General features: G+C 38.6%; 1 protein-coding gene across 1 annotated transcript; it reads left to right on the forward strand.

Annotated features, from left to right (window-relative positions):
- The first annotated feature begins 541 nt into the window (after nucleotides 1-541).
- Nucleotides 542-19715, forward strand: LOC149051185 (uncharacterized). Its single transcript, XM_089206385.1, has 6 exons — nucleotides 542-848; nucleotides 6489-6642; nucleotides 7598-7759; nucleotides 8020-8097; nucleotides 14396-14463; nucleotides 15656-19715. Exons 2-6 carry the CDS (start codon nucleotides 6546-6548, stop codon nucleotides 19568-19570), a joined length of 4320 nt encoding a protein of 1439 aa, XP_089062511.1. The 5' UTR covers nucleotides 542-848; nucleotides 6489-6545; the 3' UTR covers nucleotides 19571-19715.
- Nucleotides 19716-23893: the final 4178 nt, after the last annotated feature.

Consider the following 23893-nt stretch of genomic DNA (forward strand, 5'->3'; position numbering starts at 1 on the left):
AGCGGGCACCTAAAGTTGTGCGCATAACCCCTTTTGGGCGTTCTAAAAATATTGTATCATTATTGCGTAATGGATCAAGGGGCTGTGCACAAAGAATAACATTAACCAGAAATCTTGAGCTCATTTGATAAGTGTGGTGGTTTGTGGCCTTCGCGAGAGCCTCGTTGATTAAGGTCGAGATTTATCGGGACATGAACGGTTCGCATTTCATTTTTTGCGTTATTTTTAAGTCAAACGTATTTTTACGGCTCCTTGACGCACAAAGAACACGCCTAACAACTCCCGTTCCATCACGTACCATAAAAACAACGTGCAAAGTCCATTAGAACATACCCAATCATTGCACTACGTGAACATTTGGCAATTTTTCACGTGCTTGAATTGTATTCCATGAACCAATTCGCATTTACGCGCGCCCGTGAATTATTCTCTATTTATGACTCATTTTCTCGGGAAAGTTCACAATGTGTCATTAACTTTTGGTTTTCCAGAGAATGTCACGCTATGGTAAAAACATCATTATGGTCGTGAAACAAAAAGTGAGTCATTTGCATCCTGTCAGGGTCGAGTGAACATCTTTGGTGGCAGCGAGAAATTTTTAACGCTCGCCATCCCCAGCTCGAAGCGTTGCTTCTAAGTTATCGCGAGCTAAATTTAAGAGGAAAAAAATCAAATACTCCTACGTCGTGAGATCATTAAGAAAAGAGTAACCTCTCGACACCGTTCTTGTTATAATTCACCTTCTGAAGACCTCATCAAAATATCTTCGGTCTAGCAAAATTTTACAAATTTAACAGGTTCTTAAGGACGAATTCAACGCTCCGTCGTTGACGAAACGTCGTTTTGAGGTAAGCTCTGAAATAATTAATTAAACCAAGTGGTTTGTCTCGCCCACTCGCAGTGTTCCATCAGTAACATTGCCAGTTTGTATTAACAAAGAAAAACTTTGTACATTGTAAAATATAGACAATCCGGTATGAGGCGTGGGGTCTTGGTTTATGTGGGTCTTTCAGCAAAGTCAACCGGCAACAACACACTAGGCCACATGATCGCAGACAAGAGGAAGTTATGAAAATTTTATCGATGGAAAGTGCTGTGTCCCTGCTTACTCCATTTTTTTTAGAAGAATATTTAGTGAGAACTAAGAAAACTGAGTGTTACGAGATAATGTGTTTATTTTTATTTTAATTATAAACTACCGTCTACGTGTTACATCCTGTTCGCATTATAGAAATTGAAAGAGGAAGCAGTTGTCATAAACACATGTTTCGAGGGGAAGATGTAAAACGCTCCTTGCTTATTAAATGATACAAAACTTGGCAGGAATTTTCAGGCAGAGAAAAATTTAAGGCGACAAATCAAAATACGAATTCTTTAACACATTATTTGACTTCTTTTGAAAAAATGTAGGTTATATTAAGTACACAGCGTAACTGAATATTTATCAGCATACCTGTGGAAAATGAAAATAAGCTGAAATCCAGTTCGCACATACATTTTGGAATAAATGATCGTCTTCTTTGTTTTTTTTTTTGTGCTACATAAATTAACAGGTGAATTACATGCTCCTCGTTCTTGTTCGTCATAACTCGAGTCGAAAATTTTACGAAAATTTTACGAAAATTTGAAATGAGATTGCCTAATTGTATTTGTTTGTTCCGCATAAAATCATGAGTGCACCACGTGCTACTCGTTCGAGTTTTTCATTGAAGGCATTTTGGGTGGCGGATATTTATCTATTAGTTTAGTTTGCAATGACAGAAGGAAATAGTCCAATATGAAAGAAAGAAAACATTACAATTAATCCGAGTCATTTCGTTAGCGCCATACCTCCTGACTGTGGTGTACTCAAAGTTCTACGGAGCATGCCCGAAGGTGTTAGGTTGAAAAAACAACATGGCGCGATCGGTAAGAAGTAAAGATCGTGTAGATTATTATTGCTTCTAAAGACAACAGGAAATATAAACCCGGGGTAAAATTGTATCAAGTGGGAAAGCGGTCAGCAAGCGGAAATCGTTGAACAAAGTTTCGCATATTATCAGGATAATTGTGCAGAGTTGCAAACAATGGACACCTGATTTTATGACGAGCGTATTTGCGTGCACACTATAATAAATCACATTTGAATTACCAACAATAAAATGCCTTGCTAAATTTCAAAAGTGGCTACCAAAGCAACAAAAAAGAAGTGCGGATGCGGCGAGCGTTTTCTATATTTTTCGCCTTCTCATGACATCCCTGGCGAAAATCTTTGAAGGATCTTTAACGTTCCTACAAGATCTTTATGAGAACCTTTAAAGATCTTCAAGGATCTTTCATTTTCTTGCTAAGATCTTCAAGGATCTTTCATTTTCTTGCCAGGATCTTCAAGGATCTTCAAAGTTCTTGCCAATTTTGCCAATTTAGACTTCGCTCCATCGCGTGTCATTTCCTTGTAAACAGTTTGCATTTAATCACGTATTCTAACCGCAATATCCAACCCCACTGGAAAAAAATTTATACTAAATGCTACTGATAGTGAACTTTTCACGCAATTATCCCACGTTTTAACTTTTTCTACGAATAAACTAGGCTTTTAACTACCTTGGACTTAATCCAATCGCGTGTTTATTCCTTGTAAACAACCTGCATTTTATAAGGTATTTCACACACAGTGGGCAAAGGCCAGATAGGCAACAACCAATCAAGGAGCCCTCTCTCAAATATTATCCTTTTCTCTTGGGAAATGTATCTTCGTTTGGTCGAGATCGCAATATACCTTTGGTTAGAGTCTATTGGAGATACAACAGAGTTTCAGTTTGCTTTTCGTGGTAAAATTACATGGAATTATATTTTTCAGGCATCTAACTGTTGACGAATAATTTTACTTTTCTCTCTGGCAGAGGAACGGCAGTAAGCGCGGTCTCTTTCGCAACTATTATTTGGTCTCATCACGCTACGCGCTCTCTCTCCGTCGGGGAATAAATGGCGTTGTGTGACGAGACCAAACAACTGCTGCGAAGGAGAAAACAGTAAGCGTGGCACCAATCCATTTTATTTTTGCTCAGAAGTATTTCGACGGTAGAGAAAATAGACCACAAGATATCTGTGTGAGTTCAGATAAATTACGTTTTTCTCTCTTTCTCTTAAGGTGAAGTAATGCAATATTTTCGTTTTTTATAAAGTTATACTCTTTTTCTGTTACAAAAATGAAAACATTAGGTACACAAAGTGTCCCATCTCATCCCACCCGGTCAAAAAAAATAATTCTTGCATGGTACGCATGCCTATGTTTTTATTTGGAAGCCAGAAAATTCACAATACACTAGCTTAGTGCAAGTGACATTAGTGCATGACCATTACCTTGCTTTCTTGAGCTGTACTGGGAAATATTGGCTCTATGGCATTTCTATACTGCCGCAACCATGGGCCAATATTCCCTAGTAGTGACTCGTGCTCGAATGGTCAGTAAGAAGTTAGTACTGGCTTTGGAAAAAATGATCTGCACTGTACATGCATCTCAGGCTATTTTTAACTCCAGAACAATTGATTTCCTTGTTCCTCTACATTTCTTGAATTTTTTTCTACGTGAAGACAGCTAGCAAGGATTTTATGATATTTGAAAAACAACCAGTCTAGATTATCAGGATAATTAAAGTTAGCATCAAAGACAAATCAATTCTGTGCACAAAACAATGTAAACATGAAATAATTGCAAAAACAATTAGTTTAATATACATATACAGGTAAACCACAAACATCAGCACCTGTACCAAATTGAAATCCATATCAACATACATCAGCAAGAATTGGTGTATATATTTCATTGTTTTTCCTGTCATAAGTGTCCAGTTGAACTAACTGCCAGCTGCACAAATATGGATGTCGGTTCAACTGGAGGAAATTGGATAAAAAACTTACATATTTTGTAAGTTTTTACCAGCAATCCCTATTTAAAAATCAGATAAGAAAATCTTTGGTTTTGTAAAAGTTGTTTCTTATTAGAAGGGATTCACCATAAACTCTCTCCTCTTGTGGAGACATGGTGGCCTTATGATTAGTGAGGTGGAGTCAGGGTCGAGAGGTCTGCATTTGTAACCTGGCCTGTGCTGGACTCAGGGTCAAGAGGTCTGGGTTCCAGTCAATGTGTTGTGTTCTTGTGCAGAACACTTTACTCTTACAGTACCCCTCTCCACCCAGGAGTATAAATGGGTACCAGAAATTTGTCAGGGGAACCTGATGAAATGACAGGAGGGAAGAGGGAGGGGGGGGGGGTAACCATGGGGTGGACTGTCATCATGTCCAGGGAGGAGTAGTAATACCTAGTCGCTTCATGTGAGGAATCCAGGATTATAAGCTCAGGGCCTGGATGGGCCACTCTTAAATACAGACTTTACCTAACTACCTACAGCCTCTGGTTTAAATAACTTCAATTGCTGCTGTTACAAATTATATGAACTTGCAACATACAGATGATGATTTTTGCCCAATTTATCTCAGTCAATTAGGACTGTCTTTTGTAAATCTTGAAATTTTCAAAAATCCAGACAGATACGGAGTTTCAAAAAAATTTTCAAAAATCCAGACAGAGACGGAGTTTTCTATACTAATGTCTGAGCACTTTGTAGGCTTCCTGCCATCTGGCGGGACGCGTAATTAAGCACACAGTGGTAAAGGGCCCTTCCGTAGTAGCTACAAGACGCTGACAAAACTTTTTCTCTCCACCGAAAATCACATCAAAACTTGTCCTAGCTAAATTTCAAGTGTGCTGCACGTATCAGCACCCCCCGGGGAACCCCTATATATAAGAGGGCGAGAATGGGAATTTCGAAAACGACCCTTATAAGATTATAAAAGGTACCTGAGTTCGTGTGGGAGTGGCAACAACTGATATCTACCCCTATAAAGTACCAATTTAAACACAAAAAAAATTGAAAAATCTAAAAAATAATAACTTCTTTATCGATGTGCTCTAAAGGCTCAAGTCAGATCATTAAAATCGTCCTAGTGCTTATTAATGCTTACTTCAGGTATTTTATTGAGCGGAAAACACCCTAAAAGGTACCAGCTAAGTCTCTGGCAGTCCACTAAAGTTTGAGACACCGTAAAAGGTACCAGATCACTGATTTTGACCCCTGAAAGGTACGACAAGCATCCTCACTCATTTCCGATCGCCTCCTCCCCCACCTCCCCCACCAACCCTGTCAGCACCTAAAAACAAAAGATGTGATTTGCCAACTAGGAGCTGTCAGTCTAACCTCGTAAAATTCACGTAAACAGGTATTTTACTCATAAAAACTTTAGGCGCTGATCTGTCAGATTTTTATGCGGAAAAAATCTGACCTGCTTCGAGGCAGGACGGCTGAACTTTTTTTTGTTTTGTGCGTCTTGACATAATTTGGTAGGGATTTAAATAACTGTACGTCTGCATTTGTTAGACAGACTATTCAAGTGCATCAAGAACTCGATGTGTGCACTTCTAGTGTATTAAGTATTCTTTTGTAACATAGCCAAAGATCTTGCAAGCCTTCAAGCCTTTTTCTCTTTTCAAAGAGGCATCAGAATTATTTTCATGTCAAATTTGCAGTAAACTGCTTGCGTGTCATCCTTTGTTTTCAAGGTGTCCGACCAGGTATGCCTGAAAACAGCACCTCGCTTTGATAGGAATCCTTTTGTTGTTGCTTCTTACTTCCTGAAATTATCACTTGAAATTTGTAATGTAAAAAAAAAAAAAAACAACAACGCGAGTAATACATATATATCCAAATTCTTTCATCACATGAAAAGTTTTAAGACCTGATAGCATCTTAGGGACGGACCTATTGGGGTGTTGGGCAATAACCCCCGAAAAAATTGAGCATGGGCTTAATGGAAGAAAACAAATCGTACAATTGGCAAAAGACCCCCCCCCCCCCCTCCCCGCATCAAAAATCTAATAGTCCGTCAATAAGGTACCTTTTACGTTTTTCTAAAATGGGTTTCATTTCCGAATGAAATTAATTTCATGCCGCGTTTACATGCAAGATAATTTAGATTATAAAAACAAGTATTTAAAAAATAAATAAAATAAATATTTTTTTGCCAGCTTCAATAATGTCAAGGGATTAAGTTTAGATGATAAAACAAAGGATTATGCCGATAGAAATACCGGAGGTCAAGTAAATTCGTTACATGAGGTCACACAACTCGGGTAATATTCAGAGTGAAAATTTGCATATTTGAGCGGTCGAACGAAAAAAATCATTTCTCAAAAACTAAAATATATTTTCAAAAAAACTGCACCACAATTATTAGGACATATTGGGCTACAAAATATGAAAGTAGGATAGAAAACGAATTTGGACGACTTGCCGCTGTTTGTCGGATGCATGTTGACATTAGCTCTTAATTGGCTTCTGATTTTGTGTCTATGTATCCCTCCCATTCTCAGAAGGGAAAAAATATTTATTTTGCGACTGGGTAATATGTTGAGCTGATGTTTAAACCATTTTCAATCGCCTCTTTTTCAGGCCAGGATGACTTAAAAGAACAACTTTTTAAGAAGCATCAGTCTTCTTACAGTTGCTATGGCTACAGGAAGAAGTTCAATTAAAGTTCCATGTGAAAATGAAGACTTACCTGACAAAGAAAATGCACCAGATTTTGACGAGGACACCTTACGAGGTGAGCTAGGTTCAACTTCGGCTTCATTTATTGTTAGAACAATTTCTATTCGATCAGTTTCAAGAATGCAAGCAGATGTGGAAAAGGACATTTACAGTGTATGACCACTTTAAAGGATATTTGGCCAGTCATGACTCTCTTCTATGATTACAATATGCTGTTCATTGAGAAGATCTATGACACAGAAACTTTTGCTATTTTCTTTTCAGTTCAAAGCAATAACACAAAGTTATAATATGTTAAGACTTTATTTGATCATCATATAACATCCACTGTGTAAGTTTGCATCATAGGTACCATCATCTTTCTATTTTAATGAAACATAATCACTTTGAAACCTTCAACATTCCCTCCCTTCTCCTCGAGCAACCCACAGGCATTTGATCCTCATCCAAGCCAAAGAGGGTGGGGGGGAGGGGGGGTTAACCCTGCCTGACTGGCGTTAGGAAATTTGAATAAAAACTGTCATATCTAATTTCCAGTAGAGTACAAGTGTTAATTATCATTGAATATGGAGGTGTTTAAGGTAGATAGTGTTCGTTCACTAACAAATGGCTCAGAAGAAATAAGGCTTCAAGGTCTAGGTTTTAAAGCTTGGTCAATTAGTTTTTAAAGCTTGATCAATTAGTTGAAAGTGAAATTGCTAATTATTTCGCCTTTTACATAAGATTGTGTGGGGCATTTGAACATTTTATTAATTTTGCCCAGGGAATAGGAATTTTAGGAATCTCCAGGGGTTTGCCTCGAATTGAGTGATGCTTATAATTCTCATCATTATTCTTACCCATGTTGTCACCTACATTGTTAGCATCATCATAACTATTGAAAATCTGCAGATTTTAAATCTCCAGATCTTGGCAGCTCTGACAATACACGAATAATTATTTACTACGACCACAGACTTTGACACCCATTTTTTAATTTTTTTTCGAACTATTTATTTTTTTCTTTGCAGCCACAGCTGATGTTTATAGGAATGAGGGTAATGAGGCCTTCAAGAAAGGAGATTTCATCAATGCTATTCATTTTTACACCAAAGGAATTAAAATGAACTGCAATGACAAAGAACTGAAGGCCAAACTGCACAACAACAGGGCAATTGCACATTCTAAACTTGGTAAGATGATGAGAGCTTTAATATGAATTTTTTTTCTATTTTGAAGCTATTGAGTTGTCAGTAGTAGTTTTTTGAAAAAGGTGATGGTTTTGAATGCATGCCCGGAAAAATGTACATCTTATCTTGGCCTCTCAAATGTACAAAGAAGTAACCTCTTACCCCAGATATCAACGAGCATCACAAGTTTTTCCCAAAATTATAGTAATGGTAGTTGGTTTGCAACATGTATGGTTAATCAGAGATATTTATTTCAATAACAGGAAATTACCAGGATTCACTAAGGGATGCAGAAGCAGCCATTGAGTTAAATCCAACTTTCCTTAAGGCAATTGTGAGAGGTTAGATATGTTAGCTGTACTATAATAATAGTAATAAAAAAAAGAACTCAACACTCCAAGGGTAAATGAAGTTAAATGGAGTTCAATCTTTAATTAAGAGATCAAGACCACCCTGATGTACATTTGAATCCAGCTCTTGACTGGAACGCCATTACTTCCATTAATCATGATGAGAATATTATTTTGAACGGGATGAAGAACTCAATGCGGAATGCAAAGAAAAATTTCAGCATGAATATTTTAGTTCCTTAAGTTCAATGAGTCACAGGTGTCAGATATGTTAAGAGCGTGTCCACGAGAGCACCGGACAGTCGTGCTACATATCATCTCACCGATTTCAATGAAACTTTGCCAGTTTAAAGGGTCTACCCTAAAACTAAAAAAGACAAACTGGTTTCTGTTTTGGTTTTTTTCTGGGGGGAGATAGACCACCCCCTCGGTGTTTTCTTAGTTTTCACCAAGAAAATCGCTTCAAATAGGTAAAATGTATGAAGCTCTCATTGCGATGGTATTTAACCAATTACTTTGAGGATTTGCACACATATTTTTACATCCTTATTTAATGTCTGCTGCGAGCATCAGTCAGTTCGATTGACGGCTTGTCAATCAACAGAGGCAAATATACGACTGTGTTTTTAGACTTTTCGATTCATCCAAATATTTGACAACTTTGTGGTCAAATATCTCCCGTTGCCAGAAAGCTACAACACTAATCTTAATTACCCTTTATAATCCATCATTTCATCTCTGAAAATCTTTGGGCACTACCGTATTTTTGTCTTGGATACCTTTTAAAATCTGCGACTGTGACAAGTTTCTCTCAACTACACCTGTCACGCACTTCTTGCTCTAGGCGGTCACTTGACCAAATAAACCTACATTTTTTAGCTCTTTATACAAGATGGTTGTTCAAGAAAGGTGAAAAATGTGAAAAACTTTCGAGAGTTTTTGTAGGAATGGAAAATTTCACGTTTGGAGAGATGCATGTACACGAAAAATCAATGGGAAAATCGTAGCGTTTCTTTCTTCAGTCGTTTATTACTTTGAAGATTTGCTAAAATCAGCAGATATGGCTTTTGTACGGCACAAAACATTCATTAGTCTATAATGTGATTGTTGATCATCATCATTGCTCATTTTAGGAGATTTTAAAGTCACATGCTGCGTGTTGGTTGATATTACTACATGTTCCAGTGTACTACAACTTCGGCTTTTACAGACGAGAAATTCTGCGCTCTCGCTCGAGAGCAAATATCAATAGTTCTATCGGACTAAAAACTGTGCTTCTATTTCGGAAATAAAATTCAATAGTGTTGTCGTTGTCACTTACCGCCATCGAACATTTCCATGCAGAACTCCGCTAAGCTAACATCTGTTGTGTGACCCGAAGACTCTCCGTAGGAATTATTCAAGCGCGTTGTTCATGCTGTCTGCTAGATAACAATTTCAGAATAATCTGCAGCTCTCTATGATTATTTGCCTGCTTCGTTTGTAAAATATCTGCATATTTTTTTCAAGCATCCTATTACTACATATAGATCCACATCTCTCTAGATCGAATGCTGCCGGGTTTGACTTGTAAAATTTTAAAATAAGAATGAGCCAGCAGTAATTTGACGAGTAGGCTTCCTGCAAATCTCCCTTGATGAAATCCTAAGACAGCCAGTTGTTTTCGTGAGCAAGGACAATAAACATGAAAGAAAAGTGAGATGCAATTTTTTTTTTTAGCTTAATAGCAGCTGTACCCTCTCCTGCAGTCTTCGTCTAAATTTTGCAAGGTCCCTCCTTATCTTCTGCCTTGTTCGGTCAGTTTCGAATTCTGAAGCTAGATCATTGGCATCGACCTCTCCGTCCTCATTCATATTTACAGAGGGGGACCTCATCGATAAACCAATTTTTGCTACGGCAGATAACTGGCTGAAGTATCGAGCGATTTGCTGCTGTATCAACCGGTCAGTCTTAGACAACATTTCTGGCTGGTGTCGTCTCTTAAACTCTCTCTATATTTGGGAAATCACATTAGAGGCGATTGCCTTACTAGTTTCCTCCCTTGCCCAGCACACGTCTAAGAGATAATTCTCTGCTTTCTGAGAAAAGGTGGCTGTTTTTTGTGTTTTCCAAAGAGCCCATCCAAAGTCCACTTGGCTAGTTAAGGATTGTTCGTCAGAATTTTTACCTGAGGTCCGACCTTGAACGTAGCCATCCCCTATAGAATGGCAAGCCGGTCTTAGTCCATTTCCTCTTGATCTTATCCTAGGCGGAATTTTTTTGTTGGCTTCACTGTGTTTGTCTTTGTCAGGGTACATTTGGATGGCAGCCAATGACTGAAACGTCTTGATACATCCTTCTTTTAGCAAGAATATCTCGCTTTCTTGTTCTGTCTATGACAGATTGGGTATAGTTCTCGCGATGACCCGCGTTCAGAAATCTGTGCACGTTGCTGATAACCACCCACTTCTACGATTAGTTTGCTGAAGGTTTCTAATGTGATGAGCCTAGTGAGACCTTGAGGTGCTTCAAACCGTGCCAGTTGGTCTGCGCTATAAACTTGTCGCAGTTCTTAAGTCAGAGGGAGGATCGCCCACCTCTATCAATGTGAGCTCCTCTACAGTACCTGCGTATTCCTAGCAATCATATGATATAAAGTTCATCTCAGTCACAAGTCACCAGCTAGGAAAACTGATGTTCAGATAAGCGCTCTTCTTGCCCTTCTTCCTTATTCATTGCCGACTCTAAGATAGCAGCTACAGTACGCGTTCTATTTAAGTTTACAGTCACCTTGCCGCCACCAGGAAGACTCGCCACCAGCTTTGATTTCTTCTGCCATCTGCAGATTCATCTCTCTCTCAATTTATGTCTCCGATTTTTATGGGGAGGATACTGGCATTTACGAACCCGAAGGTCTGAATCTCACACCAAGTTGTACACGATATTTGAGGTACATCGTGAAATCGCGGCCTTCGTAATCTCCAAATAAGCCAATACGCGCTAGAATAAGCTCTATCTCGGACGAAACGCATGTTTGGGATACACCGACGTCTCTCAAATGTTTTTTTAAAGCTGTATACCCACGAATTTAGAGGTATGAGCTGTTGCCGTCCCTGTCCAGCGCGAGAAAAATAACATTTGGTTCTACAGTTAGTTGCAAATGAACAGGACAACTGCACCATCTTGACTTTATCAGTTCGAGTGTTAGATTGAATTGAGGGCTTTTTAGACACTAGATTTCTTATATGGCATCACTATGAAGACGTAATACAACTGATACACCTACTACATAGGATAACAATGTCTGTTGCGCTGTTGCGAGAAGGAGGAATATATTACCGGGAGTCTAAACTCTTTTTAAAAAGAGTTTCAGAGACGTTTCAGAGATGTCTATCTTTGATCGGCTGTCACAAAAAAATGACCCCCACTTAAATTTACTGGGAAAAATGAACTTACCAACTCCTTGTTGAAAAAATTGGTATTCATTTGACCGATACGCCGGCTTTTTCCTCGGGCTGCTGTAAAACAGTTCATAAATTGACTAATGAATAAAATGTTTTGAAATACTGTTCGGAATTTGCCTTTTTTTTCTGCGTGCAATTCAAGGGTAGAGAAAGTTTTTAAAACATTTGACTAGAATTTCATGGAGTTTACCTCGATAATTTTCGTCGGCCAGAGTCAAGACGCGCCAAGGTAAGCGACATCGCCCTACAGTAAAATAATTTTCCAAAGAATAAACGTGGCAAGCGTGAGGAAACGCACATTTTTTTATCATTGTGATCAAAGCCCAATGATGTACCTAAACTGGTACTTACGGTATCAAACCTTTGATTATGACAGGATGAGCTTAATTTTTCTGTCGAGGTCGACGTGATTTCACATTAAAAGCGTTTTTGACGGAACAAACTAGTGAGCATCGCTGCACGAACTGAGAAAGTAAAAACTTGTATTTATCTCCCACGCGTTTCGTCTGACAATAGTAGACTTCATCAAGGATTTTTTCAAGTAGAGTAAATAAGCTTTCTCATATACAAATAGTAAATAAGTTGTCTCTTTGCTATTGAAGCCAATGGATAGAATTCGCCAGGTGCGCCTGAGGTGTTATACATGCGTGACATTTTCCGGACGTTACATGTACGAGTACGTGATCCGTTTGAGGGTCACAGATTTAGGGTAAATATTTCACCCCTCAACATCACGCAATGTCTCTAGTTTATAGAGGTCTTAGAACGTTTCATTATACGGAGTTGCCTTCTGCGGGTAGAAGGCTACAAGCGAATTTTTCAGGCGTAATTGCCTTTGATTTCTAAATTGATGTTGTCGCAAACACAGTTTTTGGGAGTCACGAGACAAAAACAACTTATCGGGACCTAGTTTCATGTTCTAATGGAAATAAATAGCAAATAGAAACACATTTTCTTGAGAAATAAAGTCACAAATGACGGGGGTCTCTGAAACAAATAGTGATAGAAAAGGATTTCAGTTCTGGTCAATATTGACTTTTCATGGCCTACTTCCAAATCTGAGGGAACGCAATGAGGGAATAAAAAAACATAAATGTGTGATAATGCAAGCAAGAGAATGAAAATCCAAATGAAGAAAAAGGAGAAAACATGGGAACCCGTGTTGCAGCGTGCAGATATCTTTCGAGCCAGACCTACACACCTAAGCCCGACACCACCCAGAGAAACTCGAAAGAGTCCTGTATATGAACTAGCTCGCACTTGCTTGCAGGAAAGGCCATGACAATCAGCGAAAATAATAGCAAATGCAAATGATATTTGCAGTCAAAAAACAGGAAAATAAGATAACAGAAGGATTAAGAACTTTCTAGAAGTGTCTTCTTGAAAAGAAAAGATGAACAATTTTTACTTCTCATGAAAAGTCACGCAGTAACCCTACAAATACTATTTCTATACGTGGAATTTCTTGATGGTGGAAAGTGGAAAAAACATTTTCCAGTCTTATTTTCTGGAAACATGGCGTAGTTAATGAATTTATGGGACTATTGATATTTCCTATCAAATAAGGGGGGCAGAGTTTCCCGTCATTCGCGGTATGGAAAAGCCGAAGTTGTTACCCTCGGGAACTTGTACGTCAACAAGCAGGCGACATGTGACTTTAAAATCTCCTCTACTGTTACAGTTTCCTTATTGTAAACTGTGCGATAATGATAATAGACGATCAAAGTATAGGCTAATGAATGTTTTGTTCTGTACAAGAGCCCTATGTCCTGATTTTAGCAAATCTTCAAAGTAATAAACGACTGAAGAAAGAAACGCAACGATTTTCCCATTGATTTTTCGTCAACATGCATCTCTCTAAACGTGAAATTTTCCATTCCTACAAAAAATCTCGAAGCTTTTAAACATTTTTCACCTTTCTTGATCAATCATCTTGTATAAAGAGCTAAAAATGTAGGTTTATTTTGTCAAGTGACCGCCTGGAGAAAGAGGTGTGTGACAGGTGTAGTTAAGAGAAACTTGTCACAGTCGCAGATTTTAAAAGGTATCCAAGACAAAAATACGGTAGTGCCCAAAGCTTTTTTTAATGATTTTCAGAGATGAAATGATGGATTATAAAGAGTAATTAAGATTAGTGTTGTAGCTTTCTGGCAACGGGAGATATTTGACCTCAAAGTTGTAAAATATTTAGATGAATCGAAAAGTATAAAAATACTGTCGTATATTTGCCTCTGTTGATTGACAAGCCGTCAATCGAACTGACTGATACTCGCGGCGGCCATTAACTAAGGATGTAAAAATATGTGTGCAAATCCTCAAAGTAATTGATTAAACACCATCGCAATGAGAGCTTCATACATTTTACCTATTTGAAGCGATTTCATTGGTGAAAACCAAGAAAAACCGGGGGGTGGTCTATCTCCCCACGGGAAAAACCAAAACAGAAACCAGTCTGTTTTTTTGAGTTTTGGGGTAGAGCCTTTAAACTGACAAAGTTTCATTGAAATCGGTGAGATGGCATGTAGCACGACTGTCCGGTGCTCTCGTGGACACGCTCTTAAGTCACTATCTAGTTGTTTTAGAAAGAAGGATCAGGACTTACCTAACTCTTAGTGTTTTTGTGGGAGTTGTTGATCCTAATTTAAGTGTTCTTAGAAGTTTCAGTTGTCTGTAAAGCTAAATAAATCTAACTGAAACCTAATAGGGCCTGTTTATTCTTTTCCGTTTAGTTTTGTTTTGTTTTGTATTTTTTTTTCTTCTGGTCTGTAATGATTTCAATGGTTTCAGGTTCTTTTCTCAGAATTGAGCTACAGTAATAGTATGCTTCTTTGTGTTGTTGCCTACAGGAGCCACTGCTTGTGTTGAATTAAAAAGATTTGAAGAAGCAATCACTTGGTGTGATAAGGGACTAGCTGTATCCTTTGAAGGAATCTTTCATTTTTAACCGTGGGTATAAAAGAAAGTTTCCATAATTTGATGTTTTAAGGGAGAAAATACAAAGAAGGGTATTAATTATGATGGGAACTTATCAGTTCATATACTTTAAGTGTGTGTGATTAAAAACATAGGAGAAGTTATTACCTCATGACTTATTAATGAAATTACTCCTTTTAGCCAATTTGACTTAGTTCTACTATCCATGCCGATAACTGGTACATTAGTTTAAATAACCCTTTAATTTCCCAGAACAAATTTGTAATTATCCTTACTGTCAACCGTACAATTCTTGTAATGTTAGTACAGAGAATTTAGTATTGCATCAACTAACTATTTTCAAATTGATATATCTTTTTTTACTCTCAACACTTATCTGATTGATATTGTATTGCTATTGTAAGGAGAAATTCTCTTTTGGTCACTCACGGGAGTTAAAGGGTTAGAAGACTAATATTCATCCAGTTTATACATAGTACTTGGGTAGATGATCTCTCTAAAACAAGCCAGAACAAAAAGCTCGGTAATGTTTACATATTTTATGCAGATTTTCTTGCCTTCGACCTTTTTCCACTACTTAGAGACTCAGAAACTTTCGTCCTGCTTTCCTATGGACAAATAAAAATTTTAAAGACATGTGTTTGTGTTGTAGACTCATTTCTTCCACTGCTGTAAAATAATTGTGTGATGTTAAAGCTACATTAATTTAAAAATTGAGCAAGTGCTGCTCAGTTTTTGGAAACTAAGGATTAAATCTAGATATTTCGCGTTAAATTTTGAGGCTGTAGACAGAAAAAACATTTTTTGAAGTGTAGATTTACTTCACAACTGACTTTAAGACTGTATGTTGATAAATCATCTACCTTTCATGCAAAGCCCTCCTAATGGGTAATTTTATAGTCGTGTACTTAGTTGCCAAGCCTTAGTTTGGAGTGAGGCTGAAGGTGACCTTGTTGTGATAGAGACCAGTATCTAGAAACGATAATAACAAAGTAGTTTGCATTTAAAAAGCAGCAATGTTTTTATCATAACAAGGTCAGCCTTTATCATCCCTCTTGTTCAGAGGCTTGGGAACCAAGCACGCAAATGTTAAAATGGACTATTACATATCAATATGATCAGAAACATAATCTTTTTTGTTTTTCCACATTTAACCCTTAACATAAAAAAAGATTGACAAAAACAATAGGATCTTGTTGTCATTAAGACTTCAGTCTGTCAGAGAAGTGGGAGATAAGTCCGTGGAGGAAAAAGATCCTATTAGTCATGACCACGTTAGCGCAAGTTCAGGTGATATCAAGAAAGTCATAGACTTCTATAATTGGGGAGAAGAAGCCATACAGTACCTAGACCTATATCTTAAAAAAGCTAAAGAAGTAGGAGACAAACATGGGGAGGGTCGTGCTTATGGCAATCTTGGCAATGCTTATCACCGTCTGGGTGATTTCAAAAAAGCCATAGAGTACCACAACCTACATCTTAAAATAGCTAAAGAAGTAGGAGACAAGCATGGGGAGGGTCGTGCTTATGGCAATCTTGGCAATGCTTATCACCGTCTGGGTGATTTCAAAAAAGCCCTAGAGTACCACAACCTACATCTTAAAATAGCTAAAGAAGTAGGAGACAAGCATGGGGAGGGTCGTGCTTATGGCAATCTTGGCAATGCTTATCACCGTCTGGGTGATTTCAAAAAAGCCCTAGAGTACCACAACCTACATCTTAAAATAGCTAAAGAAGTAGGAGACAAGCATGGGGAGGGTCGTGCTTATGGCAATCTTGGCAATGCTTATCACCGTCTGGGTGATTTCAAAAAAGCCCTAGAGTACCACAACCTACATCTTAAAATAGCTAAAGAAGTAGGAGACAAGCATTGGGAGGGTCGTGCTTATGGCAATCTTGGCAATGCTTATCAGAGTCTGGGTGATTTCAAAAAAGCCATAGAGTACCACAACCTAGATCTTAAAATAGCTAAAGAAGTACGAGACAAGCATGGGGAGGGTCGTGCTTATGGCAATCTTAGCAATGCTTATCGCCGTCTGGGTGATTTCAAAAAAGCCATAGAGTACCACAACCTACATCTTAAAATAGCTAAAGAAGTAGGAGACAAGCATGGGGAGGGTCGTGCTTATGGCAATCTTGGCAATGCTTATGACAGTCTGGGTGATTTCAAAAAAGCCATAGAGTACCACAACCTACATCTTAAAATAGCTAAAGAAGTAGGAGACAAGCATGGGGAGGGTGGTGCTTATGGCAATCTTGGCAATGCTTATCAGAGTCTGGGTGATTTAAAAAAAGCCATAGAGTTCCACAACCTAGATCTTAAAATAGCTAAAGAAGTAGGAGACAAGCATGGGGAGGGTCGTGCTTATGGCAATTTTGGCAATGCTTATCAGAGTCTGGGTGATTTCAAAAAAGCCATAGAGTACCACAACCTACATCTTAAGATAGCTAAAGAAGTAGGAGACAAGCATGGGGAGGGTGTTGCTTATGGCAATCTTGGCAATGCTTATAACAGTCTGGGTGATTTCAAAAAAGCCATAGAGTACCACAACCTACATCTTAAAATAGCTAAAGAAGTAGGAGACAAGCATGGGGAGGGTCGTGCTTATGGCAATCTTGGCAATGCTTATCGCCGTCTGGGTGATTTCAAAAAAGCCATAGAGTACCACAACCTAGATCTTAAAATAGCTAAAGAAGTAGGAGACAAGCATGGGGAGGGTGGTGCTTATGGCAATCTTGGCAATGCTTATCAGAGTCTGGGTGATTTCAAAAAAGCCATAGAGTTCCACAACCTAGATCTTAAAATAGCTAAAGAAGTAGGAGACAAGCATGGGGAGGGTGGTGCTTATGGCAATCTTGGCAATGCTTATCAGAGTCTGGGTGATTTAAAAAAAGCCATAGAGTACCACAACCTAGATCTTAAAATAGCTAAAGAAGTAGGAGACAAGCATGGGGAGGGTCGTGCTTATGGTAATCTTGGCAATGCTTATCAGAGTCTGGGTGATTTCAAAAAAGCCATAGAGTGCCACAACCTACATCTTAAAATAGCTAAAGAAGTAGGAGACAAGCATGGGGAGGGTCGTGCTTATGGCAATCTTGGCAATGCTTATCGCCGTCTGGGTGATTTCAAAAAAGCCATAGAGTACCACAACCTACATCTTAAGATAGCTAAAGAAGTAGGAGACAAGCATGGGGAGGGTGTTGGTTATGGCAGTCTTGGCACTGCTTATAACAGTCTGGGTGATTTCAAAAAAGCCATAGAGTACCACAACCTACGTCTTAAAATGGCTAAAGAAGTAGGAGACAAGCATGGGGAGGGTCGTGCTTATGGCAATCTTGGCAATGTTTATCACAGTGTGGGTGATTTTATAAAAGCTATAGAGTACCACAACCTACATCTTAAAATAGCTAAAGAAGTAGGAGACAAGCATGGGGAGGGTCCTGCTTATGGCAATCTTGGCAATGCTTATCGCCGTCTGGGTGATTTAAAAAAAGCCATAGAGTACCATAACCTAAATCTTAAAATAGCTAAAGAAGTAGGAGACAAATCCTTGGAGGCAATGGCCTACTGTTCATTAGGATGCGTTTCTGAGTTGCAAGGTGGACTGCCAAAAGCCGTTGAACATTACCAAGCTAGCATAAACTTATTCAATTCGTTGAGAGTACTTCTTAAATCTAAAGATGAGTGGAAAGTTAATTTTCGAAATCAGCATCAAATGGCGTATACGGGTTTGTGGAGAGTTCTCGTAGAACAGGGTAATGTAGATGAAGCCTTATTTGTTGCTGAGAAAGGACGAGCTCAAGCTCTAACCGACCTCATGGAATCCAGTTTTCGTGGTGGAACAAGTCACCACACGGGAGAAGATGAAGATTGCGCAGTTTTAAAAAATGTTCCATCAAACACTGTCTTTCAGGCAGTGGACGAAGCTAACGTCAATCTTTGGGTTGTGTCCGAAGGAAAACAAGTTCAGTTAAGACAAAGTAAACTCAAAGGTTTTGTTTCAGAGAATAGTGGATCTAGCCAGTCCTTTGAGTCGTTCATGCTCGGTGTCTATACACAACTTGGTGTTCGTTCTAATGTGAGATGCGAGAATCGATCTTTAGATGCTTTGAGGGAGGGCCGTTCAAAAGTGGATGAGAAAACCAAAGAAGCCAACCCTCAACCTCACTTCCAACAAGACGGATGCTTGAGCAGTTTGTATGATATCGTTATGAAGCCGGTGGCTGACTTGATTCAAGGGGATGAGCTTCTCATTATTCCTGATGGACCCCTGTGGATCGCTCCTTACGCTGCATTGAAGGATGGTAATTCTAAATACCTGTGTGAATCGTTCACAATCCGAGTCGCTCCATCGTTAGCAAGTCTTAGACTCATTGCCGATTGCCCAGATGATTATCACAAAAGCAGTGATGCGTTACTTGTAGGAGATCCGTGGGTATCCGAGGTTACTAACAGCGAGGGAGAGAAAGTCCTCGAGCAGCTTCCGTGTGCTAAAGAAGAAGTAGAAATGATCGGAGAAATTCTGAATATCACGCCAATCACTGGCAGAAAAGCCACGAAACGTGAGGTGTTGAAAAGACTCAGTTCCGTTTCCTTAGTTCACTTTGCGGCACACGGATGTATGGAAACTGGCGAAATTGCTCTTACACCTGACCCAGACCGAATATCTTCTGTGCCTACCAAGAAAGAGGATTACATTTTAACGATTCGAGATGTGTTGAATGTTCAACTTCGCGCTAAACCTGTTGTGCTCAGTTGCTGCCACAGTGGTCGGGGCGAGATCAAGGCTGAAGGTGTGGTTGGCATTGCGCGCGCTTTTATGGGGGCTGGTGCTCGGTCTGTTGTGGTGTCCCTGTGGGCGATTGATGACGAGGCTACTCTCGAGTTCATGAAATGCTTTTATCAACACCTTGCAGAAGGTAAATCTACAAGCAAGTCACTGAACCTGGCCATGAAAAGCCTCAGAGAATCAGATGAGTTCCACGACATCAAATACTGGGCGCCCTTTTTGCTGATTGGAGATGACCTCACATTTGACCTGATGGCAAAGGAAAGAGAAAATTTGAATAGAAAATCAAATAAATGAGAAAATTTTATTTTTCATCTCAAAAGAATGAAGTAGGAACTTGGAAGGTTTAAATGTTTCTCTATTTTAAACAATTTTTGGTTATTTTTCTTTACTTTTTACTTTTTTGTTAAATGGAACTTGAGATGTGCAACTTTACTATGGTGAAGAAATAAATCAGTCTATTTCATTATATTTTGATCAGTGGAATTGTCATTTTTTGTTACTTTAACAAATTTAAATGCTTGCGAAGAGAACGAAATGCAACAAGGCCTCTGTTATGAACGAGGTTTCCATTTCCACCAACATGTCACTCAGCTCTGTTCCTGTATTACAATCAGTTGTATGGAAAATAATTTAAAGGTTATTTCTTTTACCCAACCAGGGCTTTTCCACCGGATTTTAATTACCTATGCTCTAAGCTTTTGATAAGCAAAGAAATAATTCGTCATTTGCAGAAGTTGGCGAATTTTTATTTCCAAAACTTTGATTGAATATGTATGTGAATTGATCTTAGACTGTTTTTTACATGATAAATTTCTTTGTTACAATTTACCTTCATCTTTACAAAAAAATTGATTACCATTTTCAACTCAATCCATTTTAATGCAATCTAGTTCTGTCAGTGCCAAGATTGCCATTCTAAGCTTAATTTGAAGAAGTAAACATCAGAGATAATGTTATTAAATTTACTAACCATATGTTAGAGACATTACACCTACTTTTAGGGGTGTAGCCAGCCTCTAGTCCCGTAGGCCCGGCCTACAATTGTTTTCTGCCCGCTTGACTTTTACTAAAAGACAATATGACTCTTGCAAATGTTGAAACAAAAACTGAAATTTGTGAGAGAAGAGGTTTACATTTAGTCAAAAAGCTGGCTACAACCCTGTTTTCAATCAAACGAGTCTGGCCAATTTTTGTCCGTTTTACCAAACACTTCTCCGTTCGTTTTAAAGAACGACGACGGAGAGGCTAAAAATTGTCCATGTAATCTAAACTAGGAAAGAGGGACGCAGAGTTCACTATAATTAAAGTTTCCATAGGTGTGACTTTTATTGTATATGACATGGAATTTGTTGTTTCTAGTACGACAATATTTACGCTCATAAATGAGAGAAGTAGTTAAGGTAAGCCATGTAGTCCTCAATGGGAATTATTTTGGTGAAAAGGCTCATTAATTAATGCAAACCTAGTGCGTAGTTGATAACGTTCAGGGCTTCAGGATAAAACTTCTAATTGTTGAAAATCACCTCTTGAAATTTTTTCATCGCTTTAAATTTACCTCAGCATGATTTGAGGATGTCTGATAATATGCGTGGTTGAATATAATGTAACTAGGATTTTAAAGACATGCTAGGACATTTTCAACTAAACATGGTTTGTATAATGTCAGTGTATTTCGTGTGAAGTGTTTTGATGCTATTTTTTTTTAAGTTGAAGATAATTGTTCATTTATCTTAGTTTACATTAATTAACTCATGAACTCCCAAGTTCTGAAGAAAAATTCTCCCAACTGATAAGAATGTGTTTCTCTTTGCTGCCGCTTGTTCCGAGAATTCGATGTAACATTATGTTTCTAGTAAAAGATTATCCTCCAGTTTGGATTTTCTCTAGTTGTTATTGACTCCATGTTTGTCGGTGTATTAATACCGTGAGGAGAATTTAAATTATGATCAGTCTTGGGAGTAAATGAGTTCATTTTAGCGTCTCCGTTTAGCGCATATTTTACTTAATGCCTTGAACAATTTCATGCAGTTTCTATTGTGCTTATTTTTTTTACTTCTTTGTGTAAGAGAAATATACAGTGTATAAAATACAAAAACTGCGTTGATTTACATTGTCTGTCTTTATATTCTTAGCAGATCCTACGGGGACATCAATACTTGTTTTGACCCGCGCACCAAGTTGATAATGTGTGCAGCTAACAGTGTACTAACATTCCATGTTTCAAGTCCCCGCCCACTTAACAAAAGCGCGTCATCTCTTCGATTGTGTCTCTTTCACTGTCTCTCGTTCTCCGTATTGCCACACGGTTTTGAATGCCGACGGACGTGTTCATACTGTTACATATCTGCGCCTTTTTTTATCTTTTTCCTCACACAAGTTTTTACGCCTTTTCACATTTGCGCATCCCTTTTTTTTCTCCTTCCTCTGGTTCCTTCCTTTGTTCATTTTTCATCGCAATTTTCCTTTATTCCCATCTTTTTCATGTCTGTTTCAGTTTTCACTCGTCTCAATCTTTGCGCAACGTCAGGCTTCTTACAACTCATATACCTCGTTACTCCCCCATAGTAGTTGTTATCATGCGTATTATGTCCACTTTGGGATGGTGTCCTCTTAAAGTCATCTCTAGTAAAATCTCAGTTTTCCTTTCGATTGATTCCTAGTCCACAGGGTGCCAGTGCTTGCTCTCCTCAGTCCTCTCATCATAATAGCAGTTATAAAGCGAAACAGCTCTCTCCAAGTCTCGGCGACATAATCGGTGCATTTAGTCGGAAACGAGTTCCTCAATGTCCAAATTAAGGCTTCTTCTATCATGTGATTGGGAATGGGTCAAACTCTCGCCCAGGGTCCACCTACAATGCGAATCCAAGATGGCGGCAGGCAGACTCAACTGAGTCGGTAGCCGCCATCTCGGATGCAGACGGATGAGGAAGAGTTTTGACAAAACAATAATTGAGAAAGGATAAGTTACAATAATGCTTAGAGAGATAGCCGATGACAACTTGAGAGATTCATCATGAAAAAACACGTTCCGTCGATTATTAAACTCCATGTCTGTTCGAATACGCACTCCTATATGCCCCTCTTCCCCGTCCCTTTACATCCCTCTACTGCAAGTTTTATCATCATACAGCACAATACAACATTATACCCCAGAGTAGCACTGTAAATCCGTAAAATGCAGTAACTAGACAACGCTTCACAACAATATGTACTCCTAGATAGCACTATGCTTCCCTCTACTGAGTTTTAAATCACCATACAGCGCTATATAAACAATTGCTCCAATTTGGCGCCAAAATAAGTGCGAATATTTGCCGCAGTCATTTTCTCGAATTTTCTGTTCCAAGATGCGGAAACTGTGAGCTTCGAGGAACAGATAATATCCAAGGACAAATATCCGTACATATTTTCGCGCAAAATAGACGCTATTGTGTTTTTTATCCTTCAAATATTTTGCGACGCTCGTGAAAAATGTTAATGAACAGCTTACTGAATTGAATTAAGAAAAGGTTAAGTTTCTAAAAAAACTGTGATGCTGCGTCGGTGGGAGAGTATAACATGGTAATTTAGTATTATCAAGTGAGTTGATAACGTAAATTGGCCACTGCAAAGAGTTTAAAAACTGACGTTTCGAGCGTTAGCCCTTCGTCAGAGCGATTGCAAAGGGCAAACGCTCGAAACATGAGCTTTTAAACTCTCTGCGGTGGGCAATTTACGTTATCGATTCAGTTGATAATGCCTAATTACCCTGAATTGCATTAATTTTGAGATGAAGACTTATTGTGGTGGACGTAAGGTCTGCAAATTGGGGAATATCGTTTAGGTGATATTCTCGAATATCACTTAGTTTTAGCCAGGGAATATTCAGTCACTTACTGCGTTAAGACCAATCGCGCGCGAGCAAAATTATTTGATGGATCATAAGCAATAATATGTACCCCTAGATAGCACTACACTTCCCGCTACTGTAATTTACATCACAATACAGCGCTATACAACAATATGTACCCCTAAGTAGCCTTGATCGGCATAATAGAATACATATATCGAAATGCTCCAGCCTCACGGGCCATGGTTTATGTCTTTCTCCCAAGTTCATTAAATATTTGATGAAAACCTCTGCGTTTTTCAAAGAAAACACAGCATTTTCCAGCGCAGTCATGACTCGTCTGACGTGGAGATACAGTGATCGAGAGTTGATTACGGCTTCAAGTTTCAAATTGTTGAAGGCGGGAAATATGTCTTGAACTCTTGGGTTGGACTCAAAAAGTCTGAAACAAAATCATTCATGATCATCTTTATCAATTCTGAATAATTGAAATTCGATTCACGTTTACGTTGGATAATAAATTTTACTCCTATTTTGCCAGTTATACAAAGAAATCAAGACACTGACAAGACACAGCTACAGTGTTGTGAATCTCCATCCTCATCTTCAACAGAACTGTGCTATCACGAAGATAGTGCGTGTGTTTGCATTTTAAAGTCCCTTTTGCACAAAATAATGACCCGATTGGCAAGAATACAGGCTAAACACGCAACAGCGCTGGTGCTTTTGCGTTTGCGTTCTGGCGTTTGCTCTCTAAAAGGCCCGAGAAAACGTTTTCATTGTCTATT

Source organism: Pocillopora damicornis, chromosome 1 (assembly GCF_964200805.1).
Source record: "Pocillopora damicornis chromosome 1, jaPocDami1.2, whole genome shotgun sequence".
NCBI classification, from domain to species: domain Eukaryota; kingdom Metazoa; phylum Cnidaria; class Anthozoa; order Scleractinia; family Pocilloporidae; genus Pocillopora; species Pocillopora damicornis.

Excerpts from the sequence above, each read along its gene's own strand:
- LOC149051185 (XM_089206385.1), top strand. The coding sequence starts at position 6,546 with ATGGCTACAGGAAGAAGTTCAATTAAAGTTCCATGTGAAAATGAAGAC. Across the intron at positions 8,098-14,395 it reads CCTTAAGGCAATTGTGAGAG|GAGCCACTGCTTGTGTTGAA; the intron begins GTTAGATATGTT and ends TGTTGCCTACAG. Across the intron at positions 14,464-15,655 it reads GGTGTGATAAGGGACTAGCT|ATTGACAAAAACAATAGGAT; the intron begins GTATCCTTTGAA and ends ACATAAAAAAAG.